Raw genomic sequence first — 24,066 nt, forward strand, 5'->3', positions numbered from 1 at the left:
TTCAGCAGTTTTAAAACAGAATGGCTTATTTGCATGTTTTAATTCACAAGTTGAGTGAATGAATAAACATCTTAAATCCAAACGTTTTGAGCCTGTTGAATGTTGGAGTGTGTTAGTGAATGAGGCTGTGCTATACTGACACTGCCTTGAGACTACAGGGGGTCACTGACCCCTGCCAAAGTACAGCTACATGTATTTCTTTAATGTTGTGACATTAATCTAGTCAGTGTTAGGTTTGCATATTGCGTAGGGGGAATCAAACCCAACATCAGTCCATAGGTCAGAGTTTAGCATGTGTTACTCAACAATACAGGAAGTGGATTGATAAATACTTTATTCATCTCCAACAGGGGAAATTCAGGTGTCCAGCAGCAACACATTCATACATAAATACTCGAACCAGCTGCCACCGCAGTAGGCTCTTCCACTTCCACTGCTTTCGGATGTGGGGGTCAGCGTGTTTGTTGGAATTCTTCTGCTTTTTCATTCATACCCCTAAATAAGAACCAGTTGCCTCTGGACATCCTCTTCTTACAAAAAAAACTCCAACTTAATATAATTTAACCTTGGGAGAAATTCACCTGTTTTGTGAAAGCCTCAGAGTTTTGTTGGAGAACATCAGTGAACAAACAGCACCATGGAGACCAAGGAAAACAGCAGATAGGTCCGGGAGGAAGTTATTTAGATGTTTAAAACAGAGTTAAGTTCTAAAGCAATCGAGTTCTGTTCAATCCATCATCCGAACATTGAGAGAGGATGGCACCGCTACAAACCTTACAAAACATGGACGGCCACCTAAACTGACAGGCTGGGTAAGGAGAGCATTAATCAGAGAAGCAGCCAGGAGGCCCATGGTAACACTTGAGGAGCTGAATAGATCCACCGCTCAGGTGGGAGAATTTGTTGACACGACAGCTTTTAGTCATGTAAACTCCATGAATCTGGCCTTTATAGAAGAGTGTCCGGACCTAAAAGGTCCTGTTTTTTCCCACCAAGCCATGCAGGAGACGGCAAACACGTGGAAGATGAGACCAAAATTAAAAAAACTAAGAGTCCTCACACACCACCCTTTCTGATAAACATGGTGGTGGCAGGGTCATCCTGTGGGGATGCTTCTATTCAGCAAGGACAGAGAAGCTGGTTAAAATTGATAGGAAGATGAATGGAGGTAAATATGGGACGATCCTGGAAGAAAGCCTATTGGAAGGAGCATAAGACATGAGACTGGGGTGGAGGTTCAACTTCTAGCAGGACAACCACCCTTAACAAACATCCAGAGCTACAGTTAAATGGTTTAGATCAATGGTCTTAAAGTCAAGTCCTAAAGGGTCAGGTTCCTGCAACCTTTAGATGTATCTCTGCTTCAACAGACCTGATTCAAATGATTAGCTCATTAGCAGAGCTCCACTGCATGTAATGAGGCAGTTTAGCTATATTTCAGGTGTGTAGGACCAGGATCGTCTAAATGCTGTAGGACACTAGAGTTTGAAACAGCTGGTTTAAATTAAAGCATGTTCATGTGTTAAAATGTCCCAGTCAAAGACCAGATCTCAATCCAATGGAACCAGGAGGACCAGGCCTTGAAATGTTGTGTTCACAGATGCTCTCCATCAAATCTGACTGCATTTAAGCTGTTTTGCAAAGAATGTGTTTTGTGGCTGTAATTCTGGTGAAATGTAGCTCTACAGAGTATTGACTCAGAAGGCTTGAATGACAATGCTCATCACACTTTTCAGGTTTTGTGTCATTTTTCTCGCCGTCAAAATTGTGCTTTGTGTTGTGTTAATCTAAAATACATTTGGGTTTGATGCTGTAATCTAAAATATTTGAGAAAGTTCATGTGGAACGAATCCTCCTGCAGTGCACGGTGTTATTTAAGAAGCTGTTCTCACACATTGGTTCGTTTTGAACAACAGGAGGAGGCCCATCTTTCTGGATATATCTACAGAACCATGATCTTAGAAAATGATTCTGTTTGTGAATGCATTGTGGTGCTGATTGATTTGTTCTTCAACTCATCTGCACAGATATTACCTGCATGCACTTGTTTTAAACTCTCCTTTCAGGTGGAAACAGACATTGCTGGTCTGTTTTTCTCAATCAAAACTTGTAACAAAACTAAATGTCATTTCTGTGGAGACACTTTAACTGTGAAGTGAGGTCAGGTTTATGTAAGAATCAATGATAAACTAGCTGTGGATGGATTTAAACTTAATCATTTAAAATTCTGCTTTTCAAACATGCGTGTGTGTGTGTGTGTGTGTGTGTGGTAGATTAACTCTTTCATCTTCCTGTTGCTATGTTAGATGTCAGAGCACCTGAGTCCAGGAGCAAAATAAACATACACAGCTGCTCAGGTGTTTCCTGGAGGTTCATCCTAAACTTCAGTCTGTTCTGGTATGCCTGTTCATGCAGCATGTTTTACTCTTCAAAAAACTGTCTTTAAAAGGTCATCCTGTGAATCCAGAAAATCAAATTGTGTATCCAATATTTGATGACATAGGGCTCAACAGAATGAAGTTAAAAAGAGAAAGAGAAATGTGGCTGAAGTTATGGTTGGTATCCAAGAATCCTCCTTATTTAATTCATGTTTGTTCTTTTTCTTATGTTTAGACAGAAGACACAAACGAGTCAGTATTCAAGAGAAAATGTCAGTTAACTTAATATCTATTTTACTGTTATGTGAGAAATCTCAGTGTTGAACTGTTGCTCAGCAATATTTGGTTAACAGCACTAAGATTTCCTGCAGGGTTAAACCAGATGGACAGAAGAAACAACTATTTTCTCAGCAGAAGGTTAAGGTCTTTTCTCCTGTGACTGCAGTAACTTTCTCTACTGAAAGGAGCCACACAGCGGCTGCTGGCATCAGCAGGAGGACAGCCGTCTCCATGGGACAGTCAGGGACAGAGACAGGTTATCTACTGTCTCATTCTAATCCTGTGTTTCCTAAACAAAGACCCGCTGTGGCTCTCGGTGTCAAGCTGTCAGTGAGCGAAAACAGACACAGAAAACCTAGATATGATGCTCTTCGTCTACATCCTGATGTGAATAGCGACACTAATAGGAGAACATCCGTCCATTCATTGTCTTCTGCTTATCACAGATCGGGTCACAAACATACCAGGTTCAGGAGGGAGCCCCAGACATCTGACTCTTGAGGACTCTCTCCAGTGCATTCTGGGGCATTAATGACTGTTCTGTCAACCGATTTTCCTACCTGAGCTGTGGATCTCTGCAGCTCCTCCAGTGCTACCAGAGGTCTCATTGCTGCTTCTCTGATTATGGCTCTCTTTGCCATGTCTCACAAGTTGGGGTACAATGATGGACAATTCTCATTAGGAGGGTTTGTTGCTGTTCTGTAGTCTTTTCAGATGTTAGAAGCTTGGGACTCTAAAACTACAAAACCGGACCAGGAAGCACGTTCCACAAACCTTTTAATATAGAAAATATTTTACACAACTAGTGCATGAAAATAAATGTAAGCAGAAATGTAAGAGTCCAGAGTCAAATTCAACCAAGATTTCATTTGCAAACTGAACCCCTAATTCTCCAGCAGAAAAAAAATCCAATGTGGCTGCAGCCCAAATATGTTGTAATAGCTTAAATAAATGCATGTTTTATTTGCATTCCTAATAAAATGTTTCTCAATGAACCAGTCACACTACAATTGTCCAACCCTTGTTACTGAATGTGTTTCTATGCATGAATGGACCCGTAAATGGATCTGATGCTGACCCACTGCTGTTATGGACATTCCTACTCAGTAAAACAGCATCCAGTTTCTTCCCCATCCCTAAGATTAGACACCACACACATCTGGACCAGGAGAGTGGAACTACATGGATGCTACTCTTTGACTTCTCTAGTGCTTTTCTCCAGTGCGTTTAATATCATCCAGTCCCAAAGGAAGGATAACCTGAGCAGGATGAAGCAGGTGGACATGGACTACCTCACTAAAAGAAGGTAGAAGGATGAATACAGACAGGCAGTGGTGTTGTACCTCAGTCTGCAGATGGACAACAAACTGGACTGGTCAGTAAACTCTTCATCATCTTATAGGAAGGGGCAGAGCAGGATGTACTTTCTGAGGAAGCTGGCAATTTTTTACCCCCACACAAACCTGCTACAGATTTTTTCTTTACCAGTCTGTGGTCTTGGCTCTGTGGTTGGATGGAGCTGGAGTCGGTTGGGGCAGTTGCAGAGGGGACACTGGACAAGCTGCTGCCCATCGCTGATGAGGTGAGCCGCCATCACACCACAGAGGAGCTCTTTTAGCAGCAGGCTTCTTGTCTTTGAAATGCTCTATGGGAAGAACAGCACGGTGGGAGGGCAAGTCAGAGGAAGGGGAACAATGCAGCACTGCAGGTAGAGTTATGGACAATGTGGAGGACTGTGAAGGCTTCTTCTGTTCATCTAAGATCACATCAATGAACAAACAGCATCATTAAGGCCAAGGACCACAGCAGACAGGCCTTGGGAGGAAGATTTAGACACTTAGTTTACCAGCTTGTTTTAAAAGTGAGCAGCTTTGCTCAGGTAATAAAAAGCTCCTACCTGTTATCACTTGACCAAAGTTCTACACTTGAGTCATAACTAAGCATACTAAAACCCAGCAAGTGAGGACTGCCTGGCTTAAAGTGCCTGAAAAATAACTAGTTATGCAGAAAGATCTGGGGACAAGAGGGGAGCAAAATCAAAATGACAATAAAAGTTGGAATGAATGGAAATCACCAGGACTTAAGAATTAGGAAACAAAGCTAAAAGTGAACATCTAGTAGACAGCACTAGAGGTGAGTGTTCCCCCCTTTAACCACTGGGGACAGGCTGAAGGTAGGCAGGAGAGGGAGGACTTCCACAGATTTAGTAGGACTCGGTCTCACAGGGAGAAAGCACAGTCGCTCCGAGGCTCTGATCTCCAGGATTTCACTCATTTCTGCTTCTTGCTTTCTTCTTTGGAGTTACCAACCCTCCACTCCCTTCTTCCTGCAGATGCCTCAGCCCTGCTCCAGTTAGCAGCAGTTCTCCCACCCCCAGACGGACGTCTTCCTCCCGGATCGAGCGGACAGGTGGACGGATGATGAACCGAGCCGGGCTGTTGGCGCTGGTTCTCAGCTGCTGGTGCCTCGCTGCGGCCCAGGAGCTGCCGGCCAACGGGCTGAACGGCTACAGCCTCCACCCGCCCTACTTCAACCTGGCGGAGGGTACGAAGATCACCGCCACGGTGACCTGCGGGGAGGACGAGAGCGGCAGGAGCCTGCAGGACCTGTACTGCAAGCTGGTCGGAGGCCCGGTGTCCGGAGACCCGAGCCAGACCATCCAGGTGAGTCCAGAACTTTATCAAACACAGCTGGACTGGGCTTTATTAACACGTACAGAACTTAAAATGACGTCGGAACCGCATTTTTTCTTCTGTATTTTGAAAACTCTGACAGGTTAATGAGAAATTACTGCTGAACCTTTTAACATGTCAGTGCTGCATTTAATTAAGTTTCCCCGGATTTTGACAATAATAACTTTTATTTCCTCTTTGTTGTGCATTTATAACTTGATGTATTCACTCATAGTGATGGAAAGGTTTCTGATTGCTTCTCTCTGTGTCTACAGCACTCAATAACAGGACTACAGATACGTTTTATCAACACTACTTCATTATAGGTTGGAGAATATTTTACCGCCCAAGTTGACCTTTTGCACTGTTGTTTTTTACTAAATGTGTCAAAAAACAAAACGTAAAGTTCTTCACTATGTCGCTTATTTACCAGGGTAAATACTGTAAAACATCTTCCCACTGCATTTAGAGAACAGATAATAAAAGAGAAAACATCCAATTAGAGAACATTGATCATTTTGGCTCCTTTTGAAAGCTATTTAGAATCAAAAAAAAGTTTTATGGTTGATAACTTTCAGTTTTAGTCTGATAAAGTAAACTGTTATTGGAAAGCTAACAACACCAATTTAATATCTGCTGTGTGCTGGAAATGTATTTGGAAGCACTTAAATAGTACGTTTGAAAACACATGCTACGTTTTTGGCCCAAAATAATACAATTTTGAATCAAGATCCAATGAAACTTCACTCATTTAAAGTTCAATTTACATTTTTAAATCCTACAAAATTTTGATTGAAACCTCTGAGTCTGATCAGAGATGTAGATGCAGTAAATCGGTGTCTGTTAACATTGTGTTTACACACAAAATCCAACAGAAGAAGACATGTTTAAAAGAAGGAAGTAGAAGGACCTTTAGTTTACGTCTTCATCTCCATGCAGTAACTAGTGAAAAAAGGTGCATTTTCGGGTTGCCAACATCAGACTTACGGGTCAGACAGTCTTCAAACTCCAGATTGCTACAGTGACCAAATGATGATGTTACTTTATTAGAGTAATCTAATTCACCTCAATGTGTAAGCCTTTCTAGCTAATTTTATAAATAACACTATATCCTTTAACTACACATAGCATGTTTCTATCACCTCCTGAACACTGGATTCAGAGTAGAGATCAGAACTGAGTGGGTCAGCAGTGGGCACCAACCTCCAGCTGCTCTGCCAAGTCATCATTTCATGCACTGCTTGCTTTGTAGGACTTGGCAATACTTAACAAGGGTCAGTTATGTAAGAGCAACCAACATTTCATTAAGAGTGGACACCAAGTTAATCCAGCCAGTGTTTAGGTTTCATCTTTATCCTTTCTTTGGTTTTTTTAACAGAAAAGTTTTTAATGTGGGGCCTGGGTGGCTCCTTTAAACTTCCAAGCCTCTTGGTTACGGTTGTTAACAGGCAAACGTTAATTGCAGTTTAATGGGTTAACTAATAAAGCAGGCCTCTGGGAGACCACATAAAAACGTCTCTCTCCATCTCTTCGTATTTCTCCCACCTGTTCCCCACATTCCTCACAGCGACTGGCCCGTGTCCTCCAATCAGACTGGCTTTACGCTCCCTGTTACTGTGAGCTTCTCAAGGCCTGAGTGCAAAAAACCAGAGACTCAGCTTAAGTTTGGAGTTGGCCCCACGAGGCGTACATATGAAAAGGTGTTGTTGAAAGAGATCTTTCTGAAAGATTAGGATTAATCAGTAGAGGTTGATGAAGAACAGCAAGCAGTCTGGAGAAAAAGTCCCCTGAGGCTGTGTTTGTCATGCTTAAAACGAGGTCCTACGAGATTCTCAAGTTGTTTATAGAAACTTCAGAATTACTTTAAGAAAAGTCATTTCTGTGCCTTAAATAAACAAAACAATCTTTAATTTAGAGGTTTTTGTTCAGTCTTTTTCGGATCTGTCTGTGCTACAATAGTTTGGTTTAACAGCTGAAAAACAAGCTATAAATAAGGCCTTTAGCTCAGTAAATGGGGCCGTGCATATTGTGGTTTTCTCACTATTTCCTTGGCCGGGTTTTTATGAGCTCTTGGGGAAAATAGAGGTAATACAAGTTTTACATATTAGACGTTTTTTTAAATGGTTTGAGCACAAAACTGGACTTTCAAAAGTATGCCAAGCAACATATGTTGAATTCCTAAAATGATGCATGGTGATATGAAGATTGACTGTTAGACTATCTCCAGGAATTAGATGGAAGAAGCCAAGAGGCAGAAGAAAGAGCAGAAGAAGACAGCTTTTAACCTGATTGACCTGAAGTGATGACACCTTTTTACTCCGGCTGTTTCAGGCCTATACTTGTCAAATTATCCTTAAATTGCCACCCAGGTTAATCTCTAAGATAACTAATGGATTGGTAAATAATGAGGAGGATTAGAGAGCAAAGGAGATGAAGGAACTGCTTGAAATAGTGGTGCCTGAATCACATTAATGAACGACCAAGTGTATGAAATGTATTTTTGTACAAATGACACAGAAAATGTTACCAGAACTTGGAGATAACGTGGCGTGGTGATTATGATGAATGCGTTTGATGTTAAAGGTAAGCTTCTTTGGTGCAACACAGACATGAATAGAAAAAGTGGAGTCATCTTTGAAACATGAAGGTTGACAAACACCTGTGAAAAAACATGTTTGCTGTCATGTATAAACATATCTGCCTTTAGCGGTGGCTGAAGAAACTGACACATGCTTAATTTCAAGGTTTGGGCATACAGCCTTGGGTTTAGAATATCTTACAGAAACTTTTCCTGACCTGAAATCCACAAAAAAAGGCACCACGTATGTTTAAAGAGTGTGTTAGTGTTGCTGCTCCCAAAGTATTTCAGATAGTAAATTCTTCTCTTCACTCAGGTCATTATCCACAGGCCCTGAAAACCGCAACAATCAAAGCTGTTTTGAAGAAGCCTGATCTGAGTCCTTTAGTAATATGTAAATGCAGGCTCCGACCTAACCTAACATTTTTAGCAAACATTATTTGCCAATTTACTCCTTTTTGATAAAAAACAAGTCTTCCAACACTTTCCGGTCAGATCTTTAACAACTCCACAGCACTGAGCTTTGGTAAAAGTTTTTAAATACATGTATTTTAACTGCATGTAAAAATTACGTGTTATTTAACTGGATCTCAGTTCAGCTGCATCATCTTAGGCTCAGAAGTAAATGATAACAATCACATTAGGTCTATTAATAAATGAGCTGACATCCATCTTAAAAACTTCCCATAAAAAAGTCCTTTTGGCATAACATAAACAGTAGTTTTATTTAACTCAGGGCGGGAAAAAACGCTTTACTACACCTTTTGCTAAAAGTCAAATGTTTCTTTATCTGTTCCTTTTTTTTAGTTCAAGCAGTTTATTCATGTTAAATTTGGATTTTAACATTTCTTTCTCCCTATATGATGCTTAAATTTGACTATTTAATTTTCCTCATATCTGGTCCTTTGTTTTTACGTAAAGCACATTTAATTACCTTGTGTATGAACGATGCTATACAAATAAACTTGTCTGGCCTTGGGTTGTGATATGGCTAAAGTTTAAAACATGCAGTTGTCAATTACGATGTTCAATGGCAAATATTTTTATTTCAGTTTTCCAGCTAATTGTTTTTCCATCTGTACTTTTTTTTTCCACCTAGAGTCAGAATTGTGTGATTCTATTTTGAGTGTCAAATATCTCCAACCTAAGATTTAGTTTATTGAATGAACAAGATCTTGGATACAAGCTGCTGTAAAGAGCTTCCTCCATAAGGTGGTTGAGCTTTGCTTCAGAGATAAGGTTAAGTTCTCCCTCATCCATGAGCAGCTCAGAGTAGATGAGCTGCTCCTGCCTCTAAAGAAGGTAAAGTGCTCCTGCCATTTGATTAGGATGCCTCTTGGACAATTTGCTTTTGAGGTTTTTGAGTCCAACTTGAAGGAGACCCCATGGCAGACCCAACAAGTTGCTGGGATTACAACAACACCCTGAACCTGGTGAGTGGAGGGGAGAGGGATATCTGAGCTTTCCCTCTGGACCTGTTACCTCCTTTACCCAGTCTTCAGTAATTCAGGGATTTTCACAGAAACTGGAAATGAGAAAGATACAGGAAAAAAGCCACGAATCATTCTGTGGTCATTTGGATGAAACTTTTGGATGATTCCAGGTTTTACTTCCACACTGCTCTTGTAAAGACTAACTTTCTATTTCTTCTCTATGTCTGACCTTTTAGGGACAGTACTGTGACATCTGCAGCCAGCAGGAAAGCGATCGGGCCCATCCCATCACCAACGCTATCGATGGGACAGAGAGATGGTGGCAGAGCCCGCCTCTGTCCCGTAGCACGGAGTACAACCAGGTGAACGTCACGCTGGACCTCGGACAGGTAGGGTTCATTGAAGCCTCCTAAAAACTCAAGATTTTCTGATTTCTGGCTGAGCAAGCACGTGGTGGCAGTAGAGAGGAAGCATTCCCTTTTAGCTGGAAGAAACCTCTAGCAGAACTCGGCTCAGTACGAGCTTGACTGGCTTGGGTTTGAGAGGACCAAAAGGAGACGGGAAAAACACAGAAGCAAACAGCCAGGAGTACTTTATGTGGGAAAGAAAGAAACAAAAGTACACTTAGTTATTGGCAGGGCTGTCTTTTTATAAAAAAAAAAACACAGCAAAACAAACAAGCACTGAGCTGGGTGTACTTTCTATGGAATAAGTGCCTGAACCTTAAATAGTACCCCGCTTCTCGCCCATAGACTGCTGGAGATAGGCACCAGCTCCCCCGCGACCCACTATGGAATAAGCGGTAGAAAATGACTGACTGACTGACTGACCTTAAATAGTTAACTGTACTGAAAAGACATTTGTTGTAAACTGGGTTGATAAATTTGCAGCTGGATGAGCATTTTGCTGTTCAGCTGCTTAACTCTATATGAATCTAATACTTCTTTCTGTATTGGAACTAGTTTATTACTAACCAACGTTCAAAACTAGTGAGCTTTCCAAACTTCAGTAACCTCAGGGAAGAACTGATTTCAGTGTGTTCTTCCTGATGGCTCTTCTTAGCTTGTCGATGCAGAAACTGGGATGAATAAAATAAATCGTTGGAATGCGCTCTCACACTTGTATAGGATGCATACATCTTCTTTTAGCCACCCACTTGGGTCTTATTTCACTACATGAAAGCTTTTATATGCTCACCTTGTGCTCCTCTCTAACCTTCTTTGTTTGATCTGAACATTGTTCCTGAACCACCTCCTTATGATCCTGAATGCAGCTCATTTGTGGCTGATAGTCTGGCTTAAGTGCTTTCCTCATTACACAGTGGACAGAGACTTACTGTGTGTGTGTGTGTGTGTGTGTGTGTGTGTGTGTGTGTGTGTGAACCTGTGATGTTGTGTGTTTGGTAAGTGTGATTTGTGTGATTGTATTGCAGTGCTGTGCACAGAAAGTTCGGAAGAGTAAATATAGTGTTAATATTTTTGGAGAACTAGAACTGAGCTCAGCTCATTATTGAGGACTAAACGGCTGCTTTAAAGGGAAAGGAGGAACTTAAACTGTTACCATGTTGGTCTCTGATCTGTTTGATCAAAAACTATGAATGAACACGCACTGATTCCGTATTATTCTGTTTGAGCTGAATTTAGAATGTAAAAGTTGAACTTCTACAATTCTTCATAGGTCATCATGAGATTTTATTTTTCTTTGTGTGAAAATACAGCTTACAACATTATTTTGTTACACAATCTACTTGCTTCAAGTTAAAAAAATAAAAAAAAGATTATTCCCACAGTTGCCAAATAATGTGAAGCATTAACCATCATTAATATAAAAATGTTATAACATTTATTAATTGTGGTGTTGATGCCTAGCCTCGAGTAGTTTCAACTAAATGGGCTTAATGTTCTGTAACACAGAGACTAATAAGCTGATAGTTAGTCAGGCTGTCAGCTCAGGTAGACAGTCTGCAGGCATTTGCTTGAGAGACATCCTAACCCCTTACTTACCCTAACAAGATGGAAATGTTTTCAGACAGCTGCATTTGTCTTTCTTACAAGCATGAACAAAAAAACGGAAACCGCTTTCATCCAGCTGACTGGCAGTGTGCTGTAACATGTGGCGGAGAGTCAGCACTGTAATACTGTATACTTCATGGAGCTGGAGAAAACTCCAATGACTTTAAACCAACCTCTGTATGCCTTGAGCAGCCAGAACTAAATCACCACACAGAACGTTTCTTTCCTTCCTTTCAGTCCTCCATTTCTCCTCGCCACTCCCTGCTTTGTTCCTTTTATGCCTAATCTCAAAGCAGTAAAAGTGTGCTTAGCTTGTTAAAGTTAGCAGGATGGGATGTTTACCGTGTTGCAGCAGTAAGAAAGAAAAGAAAGGGTCAACATGAAAGAGCAGCGTGAATACTCTCTTCATTAAATAGGTGTGGGCTGCATGCCAGCACTGCCAGCTGTCGTATTTAGAACTGCATGACAAAATGAAGATGTGATGGATCAGATTTCAAAATAAGTCAAATATAAAGCCATTTCTGCATTCAAAGATTAAAGGTTGAAAGGTTGTTTCGACCGCCCGCTGAAACCGCGTCTATCAACAGACCCACAGTTTTGCAGTTCAGAACTTCATCTTATTTAAAATAAAGATGCAAAAATGTGGATAAATCTGGCCCCACATGTTCTGCGCAGAAAGATACAACGACAAACAATATTTTACAACCAAGAAATCAACTTTGGTCCACAAATTAGCCTTAAAGGCATGTTTTTGGTCTGTTGGACGAAGCTGGAGTACCCAGAGAGAGTACTGGCAGGCTCACAGAGAACATCCTCGCTTCTAAAAAAAATAACCTTAAAAGAGTAAGCTTCTAAACCAGTTTGTTGCAGCTACAGAAAAGCTGATTTAAATATTTGTACATCACATCCGAATGGAGTGCTGTGCCTTAAAAGCAGCTTAACTGAGACAACAAGCAAAGAGGGGGAGGGTCTGCAGTTACCAGGTTACGGTTTTGTCTGGAAAGAATGTAGGCGGGTTAAGGACAGGGTTTGAGATTTTGTCAGTGACACGGTGTACAGAGGGTGCTGATGACCCCACCCCCAACTAAATGAAAGAGAAAGAAGGAAAAGAGAGAGATAGGGATAAGAATTTCAGTTAACCTGTCTCAACCTGCCGAGGGGAGGTGTGCTGAATAACCCCCTAACTCACTCCCCTATTCTAACCCTTTCTTCTGGTTGCAGCTCAGCAAAGTCACATTTTTAAATGGCACTGTGGAAATGTCAAGTCATGGATTCAACAAACTTTTCTGAACTACTTCATGTGCTTTTTAGTGACATTTCCATAATATAAAGACCTTGAGGCAGCTCAACTGAACTGAAAAGTTATTTAATAAGATAATTTTATATCTGAGAGATTAAAGATGGTGTTGAAGAAAGCCATTATTTGATATGTTTCAGCAACCTTAGTGGAGTCCATACGATATGGTTGCTTTTCAGTTTAAAGGGGCTTAATTGGCTTGCAGTCCCTCCATTAACCCATTTTAGCAGTTAGAAATAAAATAGAAAACAGCAGACTAATATATCTAATGACCAAACATTGTCCTAGTCTATGGGAGCAAATCAGGTTCCACAGTCAGGTGAAATGTCCTTCTGACTACTAGATCTCAAACAGTTGGTGTCTGTTCTCATAGGCTATATTTAGTCTATATCAAATTATTATGGTCCAGTATGGTCCAAAACATAGAAATCTTATGGTTTGTTCAGTTGCAGCTTTGCAAAACCAAACGTCCAAAGCAGCTGGACATGTTCAATCTAGACTCCAATTTAAAGCAGAACCATGGTTGAGAAAAGCCAATCGCAGCATATCAGCAGAAACATCCCACACCAGCTGTCAAGAGCAGTGGTGGAGGATTGGGTTTGTTTTGTGGCCCCATGACTTGGGCAACTTGCAGTCACTGAGTCAAATACAAGGCCACAGGTTTGACTGGCCAAACTGGAGCAGGGCAACACTTAAAACAGAAGAATTGAAAAAGCAAAAGAATCAAGGTGCAGTGGCTTAGTCAAAGTGTAGACCGTAAACTGATTGAAATGATGTGGTCGGACTTTAAAAGAGATGTGAATCTATGCAAAGTTCCAAGAAGTGAAGCAACTTTCTAAAAAAAAAAGAGCCTATTGTCTGCAGATATCTTCACCCTTTGCACCACTTGTCTACTTACATTTTTAAAAATGTCCTTTTAGACTTGCCAGTGATTTTTGAAAACTGACAGATGTTGCATCAGTGAAATCGTTTTATGGGTTTTTCCACATTTTTCCGGAACCTATTTTGATCAAACTTTAAACAAGTGACAATGACGGAGGAAAGTTTTAGCCATGCTCAGGTTGTTCTTCTTTTGAAATGTGATGTACCTTTAATGTCAGCGTTACTGCCAACTAGTGATGGGCAAGACAATACTGAGACTCTGGAGCCTGCTTCATCAATGGAAGCAAAGTGTTACGAACAGTTAGAAAGTTAAAGCTAGCTAAATTTATGTGGAAAATTACGAGTGACGCCTTCTGGGGTGAGATGCATCGACTCCTTAAAATGCTCCGAAGCCTTTGGTGTGGATTCCTTACCAAATGTTGATTCAATTCAATTCAAAAATACTTTATTAATCCCAAAGGGAAATTAAATATTGATCCACAATCTCTGGATGACGCCTGGATTTGAAAGGGTTTGAGAACTTGAGACGTATATTGGCTTGATCTGCTGAATGCTTCCGGAAGCTTCATGGGCACCACTGCTTCCAACTGGTCGACAGAAGTGGTGTGCCCATGAAGTAGTCAATAGGACAGGCTTTTATTTTGCAATTGACAGATAAAATATCTGCCTAAAAATGTCCTGGGTTGTGTCGTTGGGGCAAGATGAGCTACTTAAATAAATGATTTCTTCAAGTTATTGCATCTAAAAGAGGTTTTAACTTCAAAAAAGTGTACAAAAAATGTAATGACAGGAGATAGCCTAGCACTGCTTTAGCCATGCTTAGGATGGTATTAACACCAACATTATTGGCATGTATAGGTGCAGCGTAGGTATTTCAGCATTTTCATTCAACTTTTAGCCCAATGGATCAATTTGTTTTGGAACAAATGGAGGAAATGTAGTCAGGGCAGATTAAGGTAATCAAGTCAGTGAATGCTGCAGTTTATTCCTTCTGGAGGGGTGAACACAGTTCTTCTTTATTCTATTTATTGTATTATTTCATTGTGTCACAATTAGAGATAGGACGGGGTGGTTAGAAAAAAGAAAATGACTCATATTTAATAATAAGGTACAGTTTAAATGTAAACACATAGATAAGAGATCATTTCATTGGGGAGCTTTCAGTCCGTGCCCAGGTGTGATTGTGTACAGTTTCATTCCACAGACGTGTGGTAGTGGAAGAAGTGTTGTCACAGGTAAAGGGGAGGGGTTATAGAAGAACTGAAGGAACCAATAACTATATGTTGTAGGAGAGGTGAAGTAAATCTTCAAGCAGGAAGGGGAGGAGAGGAAGGAGGGATGAAACATGGGAAAACCAGACATGAAGAGGAAGGAGGAGATTGGAGAAGAAAAGATCAGGGGATGCTCGTGTGTTTCAGAACACTATAATTAGAGCTTGTATGGTGTGTGTGTGTGTGTTCTTTAGGTGAGGTCCTCTGTTCCACAATCCTCTCTGCATGAGTAAAAACAATCTGGTTTCATGTAATCAGATCTGTCAGCAGCTTTGAGCCTGGAGCCCTGCAGAGCTCTGCTACGTTTTCCAGTGTTTCACTCATTTCTACTATTGTTTGTTTACAGCAGCAGATATTTATAGAGTTTCATTTCATTTGTTTATTAATATGGGCCCATGCACAGCAAAGATGTGCTGTACTAGATTATAGTTTGTTTCAATCTGCTGTCGTAATTCACAAAACAGGCTTCTATGTTTTTGTTAGAAGCTTGCAGCACATTTGCACAAATCTTATGACCATACAATAAAGTATTATTTAAAAAAATGTGCGTTTTTAAATCAGCTAATAAACAACACAAACTCATTTTTGTGATTAAATAGTGAACGAACCTTAGGAGTAATAATATTTATTTTAATTTTAGCTGTATCATTGATAAAATCCCATTTGGATTGGTTGTATATTTAAATACAGTGTTCTAAACTGAACATTTTGATGTGCTCTCACACAAACTGATCTTCTGGGGACAGTTGGATGTTTGGGGAATGCACAAGACTTAACGGGGGTGAACACTTAAGGTTTTATTTACAAAATTACCTTACAGTCCCAATGAAATGTATTTTTTGTGTTGTGACAAAATGCAAAATTGTTTTGGGGATAGGAATACTTTTGCAAGTTATTCTACTTGAAGCTTCTCGTTTGAACTGCCTCAGGTTTTCCTAGAAGACCAACATAAAAACAAGTTTATAGAGACAGTGTTAATGCAGTGTTAATATAGCTCCATTGTTCACTATGTGAGCAGCGCCTAAGGCCCTGACCCATTTCTTCCTGCTATTGATTCAGTTTTATTGTGTAACCTATCATTTATTTGGGACACAGCAGCTCTGCGCCTCAGGGAGGAGGATGGCGTTAAAGGTTGGTTACATGTCACCTGTAGCTTAAACAGTTGAGCTCTTAAAGATTCAAGTTTAGTGTCGAGTGATGACTGACAGATCAGGTAAACCGGTTTCTAGGGCTTCCTTCCCCTCTGCAGAATTGCCAAAATTAGACATTTCCTGCCCCAGACTGATGCAAAAAGACTAGTCCATGCATTTGTTTCTTCAAGGCTGGAATATTTTAATTCTTTACTGAGAGGAAATCCAAAAAATCAGTTAAAAGTCCTCAGTGGGTTCAAAACTCTGTAGCAACAGTTCTGGTGAGAATTTAAAGGAGATATTCTTTTTCTCAGGAGGAGGTATTGCTGCTAGTTAATGACTCCCAGTCCAGATCACCAGAAGTTTCTGAACCAGGATGGTCTCTATACAGTTTATGATGACCAAGTGATGTTAAAACTATGATGTGACTGAAACTCTGCTGTTACAGCAGCCTGTGTTTCCTGCCTGATCCGTTACTCTTTTACCTTTTTAAAATACCCTGGTTGTTCATTGAATGATCTCACACACTTCAGTTTTTTTCTACACTCTTATAATATAATCAATATTCCCATCTTTTTCTTCTTTCTCATGCTGCTCAGTTCACTGTTCATGTCTGTGGTAACTCTGAGGCTACAAAGACGCTTCTGTGCCGAGACAGAGAGGGTAGTGATGTCAAGATAATCTACATTTCTCTTGTTGTTAGTCACTTTTTTCCTTGTTCACACTGCTTACAACTGGAACTCATTTTTAGGCTTCTTATTTGAAGGACCAAAATTAAAAATGACTTTGTTAGCTGTCAGTCAGTCAGTCTTTGTTAGCTGTTTCTTATAATGTTGGGAGCCATAACTGATGCAGCGCTTTTTTTACATCTTACTGCTAAAACCAGTCATAGTGTTCCTAGACAACACTTAACTCAGAAAAACAGAAGTTGTTGATTATAAAATGCCAGATAGAGCAAATTATTTGTGATTTCTGATTAACCAGATCAATGTTTCTCAGCCCTGGTGTTTTATACCACTGTTCCACACAGACCATGAATAATATTAATCTCCCAAATATTTCCAAATTGATGGATTCATCAGAATTCTTGGAATTTTCTGGTACAATCTGTGACGCTGTACAATTCATTTATGACACAGGAACGATAGATAAAGCGTGAGATTTGGCTTGATTTACACATATTTTGTCAAGAATTCACTGTAATTTACTAGAATCTTTTAAGATTGCGGAACGAATGTTAGAAACCAGTTAGGAAACTGAACTGAAAGTTCTTTGAAATAAACCCCTCTGTTGTTGACTGCTTTACTGTCTATGGTGAAGAAAGTCATCTCCACGTCATGATGCTGATGGTAACCTAACCAAGCTCCTCCAGAGTTGGGGCTCCTGGCTACTTCTCTGATTAATGCTCTCCTTGCCCAGCCTGTCTGCAGTTGGTCCATCCTCCCTCCATGTTCAGATGAAGGATTGAACAGAACTCTGGGAGATGTTCAAAGCTTTAGATACTGTTTTAGAACCTTAAATGCATCCATAATGTTCTCCCTCTCTGGTCTGCTGTTTTCCTTGGTCTTCATGATGCATTTTGTTCTTTAATGTTGTCCAACCAACCTCTGAGGCCTGTCCAGAACAGCTGGAGTCATACTCAGATTAAAATCCCCACAGATGGGCTCTTTGTACTAATTACATGATTTTGAAGACAGTTGCTTTCACAGGGTTTGATTTAGGAGTGCCAGAGTAAAGAGGCTTGAAGACAAAGGCCATGCATGTTTTCCTTCAGCTTTCCTACTGTATGTCGGATTATACATACAAAATGTTGTTTCGTGAAAAAGTTAAAGGGTCCTGCAAGGACCCCCGGTTTGTAGATCCTGCAGTATTTTTAAAGCAGTTTTCTGAATGCTGCCTGTTGTTTCTCTTTTATAGTTCATGACATTTGATTATATGCCACTTCGTCAGTGTCATGGTTTCCGGCGATGTCTTGTTATGCAGTTGCTGGGTCTCTTTCTACTCTGGTGTCTTCCTCAGTGATTCAGCCAACCACACTTTTCAGCATTCTTCCTGCATCTCCTTTTAGATCCTTTCTTTCCTTCTTGGCTTCGGGTGTCCCATCAGGACCAACAGTTGCTCTCATTCATTCCCTCCTCCGCCCGGCCTTGATTGACTTATTTGTGTCACTGCCGTCTTGCTGGCTTTATTGTTGCGTTTGCTCCTTTGTTCGTACCATTCAGGGTTAAGTGTTGCCCCTGCCCGCTCAAACAAACTCACAAATGCTGACTCTGAGTGCACATTTTCCCCTCATTCATTTTGTGTACTGGGCAGGAAAATAAGCAACGAAGGGGAGAAGAAGTGCTGGAGAGTAAAATCTGGCCTTTGTGGAAGTGTTTCAGTTCTGAATGCAGAGCAGAAGTGGGATTGAATGGTAACTGAAGACATTTCTGAAGCTGATCAAAGACAAAATGAAGGCTGGATGGTGAGGAATGAAATGAAGTGCAAGTTTTAAATAGTTTTTTTTTTTTGTTGAGCTCATATTTATTTTGCTGCTGCTGGGATGTTGTTCATTTGTGCTATAAATATTCCTTCTGTGTTTATATTCAAGGCTGCACGGTGGAATTGTGGTTAGCATGCTGGTTTGAAACGCTCAATGAGCTCTTTCTGCATGGAGTTTGCATGTTCTCCATGTGCATACATGGGTTCTCCCTGGGTACTCCGGCTTCCCCCACACTCCAAAAAAATTGACTGTTAGGTTAATTGTTCTGTCTAATTTGCCCTTATGTTTGATTATGTGTGTGCGTGGTTGCTTGTCCTGTGTGTCTCTGTGTTGCCCTGTGATGGACTGGCGACCCCGCCTCTTTCCCAATGACCTCTGGAAACAGGCGCCCCTTTCTTGATCTGTTTATTGCAAGCAGGGTTACAACTTTCACATTGAAATGAGCTATAGTTATTAGTTTATTATTGTTTAGTTGTTATTATATGATGATCAAGGCAGGATTTTCGTGAACAAAAAAAGTCAGTTTACTTTAGGTTAGGAAGTGGGAAGCATTAGAATAAAGGAGAATGGAAAATGTGAATAAAAGGAATAAAGACAGAAGCAGTGAGAGGAGGAGTAGCACAGGAAGCTAGATAAAGGAAGGAAGATGAAACGCATTCAGGCTGAGATTGTCAGAAAAAGAAAAGCACTAATTTACAAGATGAGCGTTCAGAGTTTTTATTATTCATCATCAAAGAAGAGGAGGTGATTAAAGGAGGCGCCTCCTCTGGACCCGTGTGTGAATCTGTCTTCATGTTGTCTTCAACATTCTTACTGTACAGCAGTAGCTGTTCTGTTTTCAGGAGTCTCGGATGCTGTGTGTGTGTGTGTGTGTGTGTGTGTGTGTGTGTGTGTGTGTGTGTGTGTGTGTGTGTGTGTGTGTGTGTGTGTTCTCTCTTATGCATGAACTTCCAATCTGCTGATCTGTCACATGTCAAAGATCATTGTCAGCTTGGTGGGCTCCAGTTGCCATAACTTGACACATCTGTTACTCTCTGTCCTTTCAGCTTGATGCCACTGGAGGTTTTTACATCTTACTCATCTCTTCCTGTTGTGTCATTGTGCTCAGTTGGTTCGCCATCATTAGTTTGTCAGGAACCAGAGGAGATGTAACTAGAAGTCATACATTAACTTAGTGCCATGACTCTTCATACCTCACATTTTCACTGTGAGACTTCAAACCTTCCCTGTTATTTTACAGCTTTCCAGTTGTTTAGTTATGGAATTCCAACTATCCTATACAGTCACAGTAAAAAGAAAGTACACCATTTTCAATTCAAGTGTTTTATATGTTAGGGCGTAATAAAAATGTTCTGGTGTAATGTATAAAAGTGAAAAAAGGACAGGACAGACTCCACACGGTCAGTGTTTAAAACCCAAAAATAAAGCCAAAATGGAAAGGCAGCTTGTAAGTAACTAAGTACACCCTGCAGCTTTTGTAGAATTTAGATGAAAAGGATGAAATGCACTTCTTTATTTGATCATCTAGCGGCTGACCAACTCTCTACAAGCAGGAGTTCTGGTGGTGGAGGCTTGTGTTGACTGAATGCTGGGAAGGAAAGACATCAGCAATACTGTTGCTGTCAATCAGTCAGGTTAATTAGTCAATTTCCAAAGTTCTGTAAGTCCATCATTCTGCAAAGATTAAGGTTTTCACAAGTGGAAAACATCTAAGACTGCTGTCAATTGTTCCAGGTGTGGACGCCTCAGCAAGTACATCCCAGGGTCAGATAATGCAATGCTCCGAAAAAGTATAAAACACCCAAAACCTCCATCTCAGGCTCTACAGACCTCAGTTAGCATGTTAAATGTTCATGTCAACAACATACCGGTCAGATTAAAGCTTTTTATTTTTATTTCAATGAATAAAACCCTAGAACTGAGAGGGTGGACCTGTTTTCTGACTTTAAATAAACTTAAAGTTAATTTAATGGACAAATTATTATAAAAATTTTGGAAACCTACTTTTTATGTTCACTGCTGTGTCACTTCACAGTTTCACATATTTCTTATCATAGCTTGTTTTTGTTGGATGTGTTCTTTTTACCTTTAAATTTCCTAACCTTTCTGGAGTGATTAGTAGATGAAATGGACGACGGAAACTGAAAGAGACAAAAAAATAAACTCTGCAGTATTCATTGAAAACTCTCTGGTTTCTCTGCCTTTGTAAACGGATCTTCATACTCCATCAGAACATTTGAGCACATCCATTTCTGTTCTGCAAATGTGTCAACCTGTGACTTCATCTCCCAAATCAAGACAAGTTTTCAGGGGGAAAAGTTTCCAACAAGCCAGCTTCAAACAGGTTCAGACGCGTTGCATCGCTCCACCAGGCAACGTGACCCTGACCTGCTGACCCTCCATTCAGCTCGCTCCCTTTGTCCTGCTGTGTTTGCCCGCCCTCACCACCTACTTTTGATGGAGTGGTCCCAGTCTCTGCCAGTGACTTAGCATCCAGAATGCTTCTCAATGGTCCCTTTATCACACCATTGTGCGGGTGAGTGTTTGACTCATTCAGAAAGACTGCAGAGAACAAACATGGAAGAAAGTGTTGGTTTTGAATGGGAAGTGAAGTGTTTGGGATACTTTGCAGTGAAGAGAGAGAAAGAGGAAACTGTGTTCAAAAGAAATTAATTAAAAATCAGATTAGATCAGTTAAATAGTCACTTGAGGAACTTTCTGACAAACTTCATGAACATCTGTGGTCTGGTTCTTTATTTATCGTTCCTAAATTGCGTTTCCTCTTCTCTTGTTGTAGGAGAAACCCCAGCCTGGATGAGTTTCTTCTTCCTATTAGGTCATATGAAGTTTTCATGGACAAGAAAAGCACAGTGAACAATCAGATGTTTGGTTCTTGTACATCGATCTGGCTGTTTCTGTGCTCATTATTGGGCAATAAAACCAGTTTAGACACATAAACACAGTTTGATATATGTAAAAAAATCAAACCTAATAAATCTTCACGCGACTGCTGGACACACATCAAGGTCACCTGCGACTTCCTTGGAGAAGAATGTCTCCTGGTAACATCTGAGTTCATGAAATGTTTTTTAGCTGAAGTGGTTGATGCAGATTTTAACCGGGACAAAATTATTTCTGACAAATTAAAATGTGGGTACAACACAAACCACTTCATTCTCTTTAATTTCATAGTGTATAGGGCCGCATCGTTCCTTTTAATTAATTGAATAAATATAGTAAGCATTTTCAAAGAAAAAGTGAGCTAAATACTGTTCTTGTTGCTGAGAATTAGCAGTTACAGGGGTTGGACAATGAAACTGAAACACCTGGTTTCAGACCACAACAATTTATTAGTATGGTGTAGGGCCTCCTTTTGCGGCCAATACAGCGTCAATTCATCTTGGGAATGACATATACAAGTCCTGCACAGTGGTCAGAGGGATTTTAAGCCATTCTTCTTGCAGGATAGTGGCCAGGTCACTACGTGATACTGGTGGAGGAAAACGTTTCCTGACTCGCTCCTCCAAAACACCCCAAAGTGGCTCAATAATATTTAGATCTGGTGACTGTGCAGGCCATGGGAGATGTTCAACTTCACTTTCATGTTCATCAAACCAATCTTTCACCAGTCTTGCTGTGTGTATTGGTGCATTGTCATCCTGATACACGGCACCGCCTTCAGGATACAATGTTTGAACCATTGGATGCACATGGTCCTCAAGAATGGTTCGGTAGTCCTTGGTAGTGACGCGCCCATCTAGCACAAGTATTGGGCCAAGGGAATGCCATGATATGGCAGCCCAAACATCACTAATCCACCCCCATGCTTCACTCTGACCATGCAACAGTCTGGGTGGTACGCTTCTTTGGGGCTTCTCCACACCGTAACTCTCCCGGATGTGGGGAAAACAGTAAAGGTGGACTCATCAGAGAACAATACATGTTTCACATTGTCCACAGCCCAAGATTTGCGCTCCTTGCACCATTGAAACCGACGTTTGGCATTGGCATGAGTGACCAAAGGTTTGGCTATAGCAGCCCGGCCGTGTATGTTGACCCTGTGGAGCTCCCGACGGACAGTTCTGGTGGAAACAGGAGAGTTGAGGTGAACATTTAATTCTGACATGATTTGGGCAGCCGTGGTTTTATGTTTTTTGGATACAATCCAGGTTAGCACCCGAACATCCCTTTCAGACAGCTTCCTCTTGCGTCCACAGTTAATCCTGTTGGATGTGGTTCGTCCTTCTTACTGGTGCAATGTGCAATCAATGAAGACTGGCTACCAGGCTGGTCCAATTTAGCCATGTAACCTCCCACACTAAAATGACAGGTTTTTCAGTTTCATTGTCCAACCTCTGTATGTGCCTTTAGATTAAATAAGGCAAATGTACCTTAGTACGTTTTGGATCTGCAATACTTTACAGATCTCTTTCCTGCAAACATTCTGACTTTATTTGCATTATTAGTTACTGTTGAGCAGATAAAAAATCACACAAAAATCTTGTGTGATTTTAGTTAAAAACGTTTTGTTTGGTCCATGAGTATTTTGACAAAAAGTTTAGACGACACTAATTTAGGTCCTAAGAACTTTAAAACACTAAACCATCTTTCCAGTTTATTCCTGTTCTAAACATCAGAGATGTTGACATCCTTTGACTTCTGCATCCAGACCGTTTCGGCCACTAGATTGAACCAGGAAAACAAACGAAATAAAAGATCAACCCAAACATTCGCAGGTGAGGGTAAAGTAGAAAAGTGAAGAATGGTGAGGAGGAGAGTGGAAAACACTGAATGGGTCGGGTCTCAATGGGCTCGGTATTGTTCTGTAAATACTATGACACTGTCGGACTTTTTTTCTCAAGATTATCTCGCTACAAGATTGTGTTATCGGGCCATGCCTTGATTCAAACTGATGATTCTTTTTCTGGTCAAATCCACTATGTGGAAAGCCTACCTTGTCTTATAATAATGTACTTTTTTACTGTGCTAGATGAGAGAAGATAATTCAGTAAAACCTAGTTTTCTAGAATTTTTAAATCCTTTCCAGGAAAACTCTAATTCCTTGTGCAACTTCCAAAGATTCGGAACTTCAGACCCCTCATCCGTTTTTATCGTTAAAGCCTAACAAATAGACGAAACAAACATAAAACGTGCAACAAGCCACAAACATTCATGCTTTCAATTAAAGAGGTCACATTGTGGTTACATGTAGGTGCTACAATCAGGCTAATAAACCTTTGTAACTGAGCATGCTCAGATGACAAGTTGGAAGGCAGATATGGGTGCATTCTTCCCACCACACAGCTGGTATGACCCAAATCCGGTTTTTGACAAACATTTAATGATCGATAAACATTTAGTAAAAAGCATCTTTGAGTTCTACTTGTTGATGAGAACACCAGTATAATAACCATGTTCTTAAATAAGCTGCTTAGTAAGTGCTGAGATTATTTTAGATATATACATTTAATCAGTGCATTGAAATCATCATATAGATCCAGGGTTGAATCCCATCAGTGAATTTGCTCATGAAGGTCCAGCTGCAGCGTCTGAGGAGCAGCTTCCTCTCTTGAAAACCCGCAGACAGAAAAACATGTTTTGGTGCCAGACCCATCCTCCCTTAAGGACACAGAACGTTTCTTCCTGCTTGAA

At 40.6% G+C, this 24,066-nt stretch overlaps 1 protein-coding gene across 2 annotated transcripts in view; it reads left to right on the forward strand.

Moving 5' to 3' along the window:
* Positions 1-4,895: 4,895 nt before the first annotated feature.
* Positions 4,896-24,066, forward strand: part of lama5 (laminin, alpha 5) — a 120,021-nt gene continuing 100,850 nt past the window's right edge. For both annotated transcript variants that reach the window (XM_047363372.1, XM_047363376.1), the window contains exons 1-2: positions 4,896-5,320; positions 9,577-9,729. In XM_047363372.1, the coding sequence (XP_047219328.1) occupies positions 5,075-5,320; positions 9,577-9,729 (399 nt within the window). In that variant the 5' untranslated portion in view covers positions 4,896-5,074. The remainder of the gene's footprint in view (positions 5,321-9,576; positions 9,730-24,066) is intronic.

Source organism: Girardinichthys multiradiatus, chromosome 1 (assembly GCF_021462225.1).
Source record: "Girardinichthys multiradiatus isolate DD_20200921_A chromosome 1, DD_fGirMul_XY1, whole genome shotgun sequence".
Taxonomy (NCBI): domain Eukaryota; kingdom Metazoa; phylum Chordata; class Actinopteri; order Cyprinodontiformes; family Goodeidae; genus Girardinichthys; species Girardinichthys multiradiatus.